At 36.6% G+C, this 11,908-nt stretch overlaps 1 protein-coding gene across 1 annotated transcript; it reads left to right on the top strand.

Annotated features, from left to right (window-relative positions):
* The first annotated feature begins 4,658 nt into the window (after positions 1-4,658).
* LOC107890626 (F-box/kelch-repeat protein At3g06240) lies at positions 4,659-5,771 on the top strand. Its single transcript, XM_016815176.1, has 2 exons — positions 4,659-4,752; positions 5,017-5,771. Exons 1-2 carry the CDS (start codon positions 4,659-4,661, stop codon positions 5,769-5,771), a joined length of 849 nt encoding a protein of 282 aa, XP_016670665.1.
* Positions 5,772-11,908: the final 6,137 nt, after the last annotated feature.

Raw genomic sequence — 11,908 nt, 5'->3', positions numbered from 1 at the left:
ACACCAGCACGAATGCCTTCGGGACTTAGCCCGGATATAATTCTCCATTATCATGCACACATATATATATATCATAACACATTAGCATTTCATTTACATTATTTGAACACAAGCACAACATGCTTATCAACCATTCCACTTTCGGCTCAATAGCCACATACAAAGAACACGATTTCGTTTCGCTATCCAACATGATTTCTATAACCATTCGGCTACAAGTCATATGCACAAATTATTTATCTCACTATGTAATTCAAGTAGAACCAATAGGTCACAATTTATTTATTATGCTTATATACCATGATTTTATCAAATCATAAGCTAAGTTTCATTACTCAAAGACTTACCTTGACTGTCGTCGAATGACTACGGATATGCTATTTGGTTAGTTTAGCTTTTTCCCTTATCCGAATTAGGCTCCTTAAACTCTTGAGCTAGATTAAACAAATTCACTTGTCACTAATTCATTAATCATGCCTTTTATTCGGTTATATTAATATTTTAAAACACAACATCACCAAGCTATTACTCACATTCACGTTCGGCAAGCACCAATTAATAAACCTTAAATTCAAAAATAACTTCAATCTTATGATTTTACAATTATCTTATACTTTCACATATAACTTATTTATGGCTGCATATATATATTATCAAAGTATCTTTCGGTTCCAAAACTCAATCATTAAAACACGTGCATGTACACACATAAACATATACTTATGAATTAAAATATAATTTCTTATGCATAAGCATAGCAATGACCGCATAAACACTTATATATATATATACAATAGATGCATTAACAATTTATATTTCAATGACTAAGCCAAAACATCTTTATCATATCATTTACACTTTTGCTTACAAGTATATACTCTTAAATCAAGGTATAACAATCAAACGTGTATATTTTTATAAGTATGTATAATCACGTTCATACAAGTATACACATAATTCACAATTTAGTTTCGTATGCATATATCACTTGAAGCATCAAACCCAATTCATTAATACCTAATTTAACAAGTTCAAAACTCATTTCGACAATGAGGTTCTTGATTTAGAACAAGGATAATCCCTCTATTCACTATCCATAATCAAATTCGGCAACCATATACACTGAAATTTAACATTCGTTCTTTCCCTCAAAATTCAAATTCATAATTCATTTCTTGCCAATTGTCGAACATCAATAGTCATTTAGGACAAATATACCTCATACAAGCATTATTTTAACCCACTATGTACTATTCATGCATTTTAACCCTTATAGCCAATTACTATCTATCTAACTAGCCACAACTAACCTTATTCATCAAGATATAAAATCAAACATACCTCAAATTGCCTTCACAAGGGCCGAACACCATAGAGCCTAATTGTTTCTTTGTTCTTTAAGCTACGGCAATTGAAGGAAAGTAAAGCGTGAAAACTTTGTTTTCACCACCCAATTTCTTATTAATTCCCAATTTCCAACATTATTTCACATTTTAAAGCATCAAACACAAGAATTCTTATCAAAGCATCCATGGCCGAAACATGCTTAACAATTATAAACAAGAATTGGACCATGAGTTAGCTAGACACTTAACAATAACCTCAATAATCAAGTTTCCATCAAAATTTTCAAGAGAGCTTACCTAATAGAAGAAAACAAAGTGCCAAATGCCTTAGGAATTTTTCTCCTCTCCTCCTCACAAGTTCGGCTAGGTGAGAAGATGAACCCCTCTATGAAAACATTGTTTTTATCACTATTGTTATAGTATTAATATTCCTTTAATATTATAATATTCATTTCATATTATAAAACAATTTAACTTATAAAATAAAAATAATAAAATCATATTTTATTCATGATTCATCATCATTATGCCCACTACACTTAAAGATGGGCTATTTGACATGCAAGGACTCCTTTTTTGTAACTACAATTGTTCAGCCACTTTTTAATTTCGCCTAGCAAGATTTCAATGTTTAACAACTAAGCCCTTTTTGATTAATTCACATCAAATGACAAAAATCAAAGCATTCAAAGATTCACACATGCATTTTCACATATATTAGACATAGAATATAGCATTTAATTATTTTTGTGTCTCGATTTTGTGGTCTCGAAACCACTTTCCGACTAGGGTCAAATTAGGGCTATTACAGGATCAATTATTCAAGATGGTAATATTGTGGAGGCAAGTGTCCCAGAAGAGTCCAAAGATATAACTAATCAAAAAACCCCAGAAGAGTTCAGGTACCTGAAAATGGTGATAACGAAGAAATCTCAATAAGTTATGTTACTTCAGGAAAAAGATGGAACCGAAAAAATATAGTTGCCGACAACAATTTTTCTTATAATGTTGCTATTGAAATAGCAAAAGAAAATGAGGATCCTGAGCCTAAATCTATTGAGGAATGTAGAAATAGAAAAGATTGGCCAAAATGGAAAGACGCAATTCAAGCAGAATTAAATTCACTTTCTAAACATGAGGTTTTTGGACCTATAGTCCAAACACCTAAATATGTAAAGCCAGTAGGATATAAATGGATATTTGTGCGAAAACGAAATGAGAAAAATGAAGTCGTAACATGTAAATCACGACTTGTAGCACAAGGATTTTCACAAAGGCCCGGCATTGATTATGAAGAGACATATTCTCCTGTGGTGGATGCAATCACGTTTAGATACCTTATTAGTTTAACAGTACGTGAAAAACTTGACATGCGTCTAATGGATGTTGTTACAGCCTATTTGTATGGTACACTTGATACTGAAATTTATATGAAAATCCCAAAAGGATTTAAAATCCCTGAAGGATATAGAGTTTCCCGGAAAAATTTCTCAATCAGATTAAAGAAAAGTTTATATGGATTAAAACAATCTGGGCGTATGTGGTACAATCGTCTTAGTGAATATTTGTTAAAAGAAGGTTATAAAAACAATCCAATCTGCCCATGTGTTTTTATAAAAAGGTCTGAATCAAACTTTGTGATAATTGCTATTTATGTTGATGATCTAAATATTATTGGAACTCCTGAAGAGCTTCAAAATGCAGTAAATTATTTAAAGAAAGAATTTGAGATGAAAGATCTCGGAAAAACAAAATTTTGTCTTGGCCTACAGATTGAGCATTTAAAAGATGGAATTCATGTCCATCAGTCAACTTATACGAAAAAAATCTTAAATAAATTTTATATGGATAAAGCACATCTATTGAGTACCCCGATGGTTGTACGATCTTTAGATGTTAATAAAGATCAATTTCGTCCTTGTGAGAATGATGAAGAGTTTCTTGGTCCTGAAGTACCATATCTAAGTGCCATAGGAGCATTGATGTATCTTGCAAATAACACAAGACCTGATATAGCTTTTGCTCTAAACTTGTTAGCAAGATTTAGTTCTTCTCCAACATGTAGACATTGGAATGGAATTAAAAATGTATTTAGATATCTTAGAAGGACCATTGATATGGGGTTATTTTATTCAAATGATTCAAAATCCCTATTAGTTGGTTATGCTGATGCTGGATATTTATCGGATCCACATAAAGGTCGATCTCAAACGGGATATTTATTTACATGTGGAGGTACTGCCATATCATGGCGTTCGACAAAGCAAACATTAGCTGCTGCCTCTTCAAATCATGCTGAAATAATTGCAATGCATGAGGCAAGCCGAGAGTGTGTTTGGCTAAGGTTATTAACCCAACATATCCAGAAGATATGTAATTTGCCTTTACAGGAAAATATGCCAACTATATTATACGAAGATAATGCAGCATGTATAGCTCAATTAAAAGGTGGTTATATCAAAGGTGACAGAACGAAACATATTTCACCAAAATTATTCTTCACTTATGATCTTGAGAAGAGAGGTGACATAGAAGTTCAACAAATTTGTTCTAGTGATAATTTAGCAGATCTTTTTACCAAGGCATTGCCAACTTCAACATTTGAAAGACTACGAAACAAGATTAGAATGCGTCGACTCAAAGATATAATGTGATGTCGCCATTAGGGGGAGTCTAAAACATGTTGTACTCTTTTCCTTTAACCAAGTTTTTGTCCTACTGGGTTTTCCTGTTAAAGGTTTTTAACGAGGCAACTTGTAATAGGAGATTGTGTACTCTTTTTCCTTCATTAGGTTTTTATCCCACAGGGTTTTTCCTAATAAAGGTTTTAATGAGGCACATTCTTATTTAAAAGACGTCCAAGGGGGAGTGTTGTAAATTAAATGGATGTCATAACCCCCTTTAAGCATATTAAAGTAATGAGATAAAACTCTTTACTTAATTTATAATCAAGAGATTATTAAATAGAGTAATTAAGAAACTTTAATTCATTCAATGTAATACCTTTATTAATTGAATGTAAATGAGCTTATAAATAGCACATTGTAAGTGAAAATAAAATAATGAAATTCTCTCGTATTTTCATCCTTTTTTATTTATTGTTTTATTAATTTTTCTATAACATATATATATTCCTAAAATATTAATTTGCCTTACTTTTTTCCAAGTTTATTGGATGGTGGTTAGAGTGCGAAAGGTAAATATTATCTTTTCCTAAAATGCATCTAAATTATGCATTAAATGCTTGCCTTTCATACTTCTTTGCTTCATGGTTAAGGTTGCCACCATAGATGACGCCTAACTTTTAGGAAGATGCAGAGGCCAAGATTTGAAGTGCCTGAAGCTTTGGTGATGGAAATTCTCTCTAAGCTTCCAGTTAAATCCCTTACTCGCTTCAACTGCGTTTGTAAGTATTGGTGTTCTTTTTTTCAAACTCCCCATTTCATTTCCAAACATTATCACAACAATGTTAAAAGCAATAACCTTAATCTCGTTCTCCAACGACATGATCATGGCACGGCCAGCATGCCTTATTTCTCTCAAATTTCTGTCGAAAAAGATGAAAACTTTTTAGGAAAACAAAACATTCGATTTCCTTTTTTTAAGAATCAACTACCCTATGTTTATGGTGCTCATCATGGATTATTCTGTTTAAATGATTGTTTAACAGATAAGGCTGCCATTTGGAACCCATCAACTAGAGAATTTAAAATCCTTCCTCCATCCTCAGCTCAACGCCCTACTTACCTAGGCCATACTTATGCCTGTGTTTATTTTAACCACGGTGCTTTTGTGTTTGATTCTAAAGCTGATGACTACAAATTCATACGATTTGTTACTCTTTCTTTTGTTAATACTGAATATGAAAATGCATTTGCTGAAAATATGTCCCAAGTTGAGCTGTATTCTCTTAAATGTGATTCTTGGAAGGAAATCTCATCTCCTAATTATACCCCATGTGGTTTAAATTGGGGTGATAATTACTTAGATGGAATTTGTTATTGGGAGACAACGATGGGGTACTATCCTGATGAAAAAGAAATGATTCTTTCATTTGACATGGCTAATGAGAAGTTTTCGGTTTCACCTATCCCAAAATTTTTCGAGTCTTACCCAGAACACTATATTCAAGTATTGGTGTTTAATAAATCGCTTGGTGTTTTTGCTTACCCAGTGGAAGGAATTGACAAATCTTTTAATTTATGGGTTATGAATGAAGGAATAAGGACTCAACAATTCAGCATTGAATCTATTCTTGGAGTTTTCAACGTATTGGGGTTTTGGAAAAATGGTGAAATGTTTCTTTTAAACACAAATTGTGAAGTAGTCTTGTTTGACCCCTCCACCCAAGAGTTCAAGGTGGTTGGGAATCAATACTTACATGGAGCATCATCAGCACTACATCTCCATTTTTGCTTATGTTGAGAACCTGGTTCCAATTAATGGAATACAAGAGCATGAGGATCATATAATACGTTAATTAGTTTGAAATACATCAAATAAATATTGAATATAAAAAGGGATACGAATCAAATAGATACTAAATATGATAGTGGATAGGGAACTTGAACATAAATGTGTAAGATGTAATGAGCGTTTTTCTCTTGATATACATTTTATGTAGACTATAGTTACTTGTGAGCTTCTTCATATTGTTGTTATTGTTTAGATAATATCTAAAATGTTAGCCTTTTCCTAGTTTATGTACATAATTATCAGAATGATTTTACAACTTTCCAAGCTGGATAAAGGATTGACTGATGTAGTCAATTGAAAAACCTTTTTGATGATAATTTTTAGTGAAATTAGTTTAATATATTTAAAATGCTTATATACAAGGAAACATAACCCGTATAAGTGCTTCCTTTTACATTTGATAATGTAACAATTAGTTTCTTATCAATTAATTCTTCTAACAATTTCCCTTCAATATTTGCAGGACTTCCAGTTGCATATACATCACAAAAATTTTAAAAATAATAATAATAATAATAATTTATTAAACTTAAATTAAACACTAAACGTTAATATTGTTATCTTTGAGTACTAAAATATATGACTTTTTTTCAAATATAGATATATTAGATTGGACCAAAAATAACATAGGAACCACGTTAGAAAAAAGTGTCAAATTCTTGTTCCAAGTGATATATCAAGTCAAAATTAAATATTCAAACATACTTTATGTTAAGAAATGGCTTAAAATTGGTAGTGGATTGTTGTTGTTGGTAGTGGGTTGTTGGTGGTAGTGGATTAGTGGATGGTTGTTGGTGTCCATTTTCAACCACAAATCTTTGCCAAAGTTTTGGACAATTATGTCCTTGAACTCTCTTATAAATAGAGAGGTTCATTAGCCATATTGATCATCCCAAACCAAGAGAGAGCAAAGCTTGTTCTTTGAAAGCTAGGATTTTAGCTTTCGGGTTTTCTATAGGGGTTGAGAGTTGTGAGGTTCTCGGGTTGTGTCTTGAGTGTAAAACACTTGTAATCTTCATCTTGTTATAGTGAAATTTCTTTTCGCCTCTGCCCGTGGACGTAGGCATTAAAGCCGAACCACGTAAATCCTTGTGTTCACTTTATTTTTCGTTCCGGTCAATTTACTTGTAGTCATATCGGAGTTCTCGAATCGATCATTTCCGCAACAAATTGGTATCAGAGCGTAGTTGAAGGAGTGATAATATTTTCTGAATTGCCCTGTGACTGCAGCTTTGTCTGATCTTTCACATCAGGAAGAAAATATTATCATTCATTCAAAGGTTCCAAATTATGGCTACAAGTGTTTCATCGACTAAGTATGATGTCGAGAAATTTACCGGGAAAAATAGTTTCAGTTTATGGCGCATCAAGATGCGGGCAGTGCTGGTTCAACAAGGATTGCTAAAAGCATTGTCTGGTAAAGATAAATTACCAAGCACGCTTTCGGAAGAGCAAAAGGATGACATGCTAGAAAGAGCACATAGTGCTATTCTGCTATGTCTAGGAGATGAAGTGCTACGAGAAGTAGCGGATGAGAAAACCGCGTCCGGTTTGTGGCTCCGGTTAGAGAGCAAGTACATGACGAAGTCATTGACGAACCGGCTCTACCTCAAGCAAAGACTCTATGCCCTGAAGATGGAGGAAGGTACACCTGTTTCCCAGCACCTGGATAAATTCAATTCCATTATCATGGATTTGAATAATATCGATAACAAAATCGATGATGAGGACCAAGCAATAATTGTTTTGTGTTCTTTGCCTCCCTCGTATGAGAATTTTGTTGATACAATGATGTACGGTCGTGATGACCTGACTCTAGAGGAGGTGAAAAATGCCTTAAGTTCCAGTGAGTTGAGGAAGAAAATCACTGGTAAGGTGGTCGAAAACAATGAAGGCGAAGGCTTGGTTGCTCGAGGAAGATCCAAGGCAAAGGGTGGAAGTTCAAGTAAAAGCCATCCTAGATCGCAGTCCAAGAAGAGAATACAGTGCTACTACTGTAAGAAGTACGGGCACATGAAGGTAGATTGTCCGAAAAGGAAGGAGAAATCAGAATCACAGGAGCAACAAAATGATCGTGCGAATGTAGCTGATGCAGATTCTTCAAGTGATGCCGAGATCGTTCTTGCAGTATCCGACTCTTACGCTGGTGGGAGATGGATTCTTGATACGGGAGCTACATTTCATATAAGTACTTTGAAAGATGCATTCTCAACATACGAGAAGCATTCTGGTTCAGTACTAATGGGAAATGACCACGCATGTCAAGTCATGGGGATTGGCACAGTTCGTATAAAGATGTTTGACGGTATTGTTAGAACTCTAACTGATGTTCGGCACATTCCAGAAATGAAGAAAAATTTGATCTCTTTGAGTACGTTGGACAAGAAAGGCTTTCGGTACTCTGCTGAAGGTGGAGTTCTCAAGGTATTCTCGGGTGCTTTGACTGTGATACGTGGTAATTTGGAGCGGGGCCTTTACTTCCTCGATGGTTCCTCGGTTACAGGTGTTGCGGGAGTGTCATCATCAGATGATCTAGATTCTGACACCACGAAGTTATGGCATATGCGGCTCGGGCATATGAGCGAGAGAGGCTTATCGGTGCTAAGCAAACGAGGATTATTGTCTGGGCAGTGTACAGGAAAGTTGAATTTCTGTGAGCACTGCGTCTTCGGTAAGCAGACTCGGGTAAAGTTCAGCACTGGGATTCACAAGACAAAAGGCACAGTGGATTACTTCCATTCTGACCTTTGGGGGCCTTCTCCGACAATTTCTAAAGGTGGTTACAGATATCTGCTTACCTTTATCGATGATTACTCGAGAAAGGTTTGGGTGTATTTTCTGAAGAGCAAGTATGAGGTTCTCATCAACTTCAAGCAATTTAAAGCTTTGATCGAAAATCAAACAGGAAAGAAGATCAAGCGATTCCGAACGGATAATGGCTTGGAGTTTTGCTCAGGTGAATTCAATGAGTTCTGCAAAAATGAAGGAATAGTGAGACACCGCACTGTTCGTCGAACACCACAACAAAATGGAGTTGCAGAACGCATGAATAGAACTCTCTTGGAGCGAGCTCGTTGCATGCGATCAAATGCTGGGCTCGGTGAAGAATTTTGGGCTGAAGCTGTTAATACTGCTTGTTATTTGGTTAACAGATCTCCGTCAACAGCTATTGAGCTGAAGACTCCTGAGGAAGTATGGTCTGGTTCTCCTGCTGATTACTCTGGTTTAAGAGTGTTTGGCTGCCCTGCGTATGCTCATGTAAATGAGGGAAAACTCAAACCGAGGGCGAAGAAATGCATATTTCTTGGATACGGCCAAGGGGTGAAAGGATACAGGTTGTGGTGTCCTGATCCGGTTTCGTCCAAGTTCATCATCAGCAGAGATGTGACTTTTGATGAGTCATCCATGCTTCGATCCACCACAAATTCCCGGGAAAAGGAGGAGTCAGATAGAATGGGAGATCACGGTGTTGAGAAGCAGGTGGAGTGTCAGGTGGACGCTCCAATTCCTACGGAAGGTACTTCAGTCCAGGATGATCAAGTTGAGGTGCAAGATTCCGATGAAGATGAGTCACCTCAAGAAAAACCATATAGCATTGCCACTGGAAGAACGAAGAGACAAATCAAACCAAATCCGCGTTACGCTAATCTGGTGTCTTTCGCGCTCAGTGTGGCGGAGTCCATTGGTATAGAACCTTCCAGTTATAATGAGGCTGTCACGTGTGATGAGTCGGCACAGTGGGCAATTGCTATGAGTGAGGAGATAGAATCTCTTCACAAGAACCATACTTGGGAGTTGGTTAAGCCGCCAAGTAACCAGAAGATAGTTGGTTGCAAATGGGTCTTCAAGAAAAAGGAAGGCATCCTAGGGGTTGAAGCAACTAGATTCAAGGCACGATTGGTTGCTAAAGGCTTCACTCAGAAAGAGGGGATTGACTACAATGAAGTTTTCTCCCCAGTCGTAAAGCATTCTTCCATTCGTGTATTACTTGCCATGGTGGCCAAGTCTGATCTAGAACTTGAGCAGCTTGACGTAAAAACGGCGTTCTTGCATGGTGAGCTCGAGGAAACAATCTACATGCGTCAACCAGAGGGTTTTACAGTTCCTGGTAAAGAAGACCATGTCTGTCTATTAAAGAAGTCTTTATATGGATTGAAACAATCCCCAAGGCAGTGGTACAAGCGGTTTGATAGCTTCATGATTCAGCATGGTTACACAAGATGTGACTATGATGCTTGTGTCTATCATCGGAAGCTCTCAGATGGTTCGCACATTTATTTGTTGCTGTATGTTGATGACATGTTAATTGCTTCCAAAAACATGTCGGAAATCAACAAGTTAAAGTCGCAGTTGAGTGGTGAGTTCGAGATGAAGGATCTGGGTGCTGCCAAGAAAATTTTGGGCATGGATATTCACAGAGATCGCAAGGCGGGCAAGCTTCGTGTGTCGCAGAAGAACTACATTGAAAAGGTTCTTCAACGCTTCGGCATGGATAAAGCGAAAACTGTGAGTACTCCGTTGGCACCACATTTCAAACTCTCTGCAGAGTTGTCACCACAATCTGATGAAGAAAAGCAGCAAATGTCTCACATTCCATACTCGAGTGCAGTTGGAAGCGTGATGTATGCAATGGTTTGCACTCGTCCAGACATTTCACATGCAGTTAGTGTGGTCAGCAGATACATGAGTTGTCCTGGCAAGGAACACTGGCAGGCCGTGAAATGGATTCTCAGGTACTTGAGAGGTTCTGCAGATTTATGCTTGGTATATGATCAGAGTGACTGCACTAGCAGTGTCACGGGCTATGTGGACTCTGATTATGCTGGAGATCTGGACAAAAGAAGATCTCTGACGGGTTATGTTTTCACTTATTCTGGAGGAGCCATTAGTTGGAAAGCTGTGTTACAGTCTACCGTAGCCTTATCTACGACTGAGGCGGAATATATGGCGTTAGCAGAAGCAGTGAAAGAAGCATTGTGGATGAAAGGTCTAGTAAGCAGTTTGGGTTTACAACAGGATTTCACTGTTGTATTTTGCGATAGCCAGAGTGCCATACATCTGACTAAAAATCAGATGTTTCATGAACGGACCAAACACATTGATGTCAGATATCATTTTGTTCGGGAACATGTTACGCAAGGTGACATTGTTATCAGCAAGGTTGCTACCGAGAAGAATCCTGCAGATATGTTAACTAAGGTGATCCCTGCATATAAGTTCAAGCATTGCTTGGACTTGATAGGTATTCGGGATTGATTAGCGCCAGAGAGGCGTTTGGAAGAGGTGATCCAGTTCGAGGAATTCACTATGATGTTCAGCTTGGTAAATTTCAAGCCAAGGTGGAGATTTGTTAAGAAATGGCTTAAAATTGGTAGTGGATTGTTGTTGTTGGTAGTGGGTTGTTGGTGGTAGTGGATTAGTGGATGGTTGTTGGTGTCCATTTTCAACCACAAATCTTTGCCAAAGTTTTGGACAATTATGTCCTTGAACTCTCTTATAAATAGAGAGGTTCATTAGCCATATTGATCATCCCAAACCAAGAGAGAGCAAAGCTTGTTCTTTGAAAGCTAGGATTTTAGCTTTCGGGTTTTCTATAGGGGTTGAGAGTTGTGAGGTTCTCGGGTTGTGTCTTGAGTGTAAAACACTTGTAATCTTCATCTTGTTATAGTGAAATTTCTTTTCGCCTCTGCCCGTGGACGTAGGCATTAAAGCCGAACCACGTAAATCCTTGTGTTCACTTTATTTTTCGTTCCGGTCAATTTACTTGTAGTCATATCGGAGTTCTCGAATCGATCCTTTCCGCAACACTTTATTTGAAGATAGAGATTGCTAAAAATTCTCAGGTATTCATTTGAACTTTTTGAAAATTTGTAAAGTTAGCAATTGGCTTTGATCGATTCAAGCATGGAACAGGAATACTTTAATTTAGCATATATACTTGCATTACAAAAAGGCAAAATGGGGATTAGAAGCTTAAAAAGTTACCCTTGCTTTCCCTAATGTTAGAAACTTGAGCACTAGTTGTTGAATATTTGTAAGTGGGATATGTAAAGGTTAAGTTAAAAGGAAAAGAAAAGCAAAACCTT

Source organism: Gossypium hirsutum, chromosome A10 (assembly GCF_007990345.1).
Source record: "Gossypium hirsutum isolate 1008001.06 chromosome A10, Gossypium_hirsutum_v2.1, whole genome shotgun sequence".
Lineage (NCBI taxonomy): Eukaryota > Viridiplantae > Streptophyta > Magnoliopsida > Malvales > Malvaceae > Gossypium > Gossypium hirsutum.
The sequence above is the reverse complement of the archived record's forward strand: the minus strand, read 5'-3'. Positions and strand labels throughout refer to the sequence as shown.

Bases quoted from the DNA above. Each gene is read 5' to 3' on its own strand.
- LOC107890626 (XM_016815176.1), top strand. From the start codon at position 4,659: ATGCAGAGGCCAAGATTTGAAGTGCCTGAAGCTTTGGTGATGGAAATT. The intron at 4,753-5,016 runs GTAAGTATTGGT...ATTGTTTAACAG, and splicing joins TACTCGCTTCAACTGCGTTT to ATAAGGCTGCCATTTGGAAC.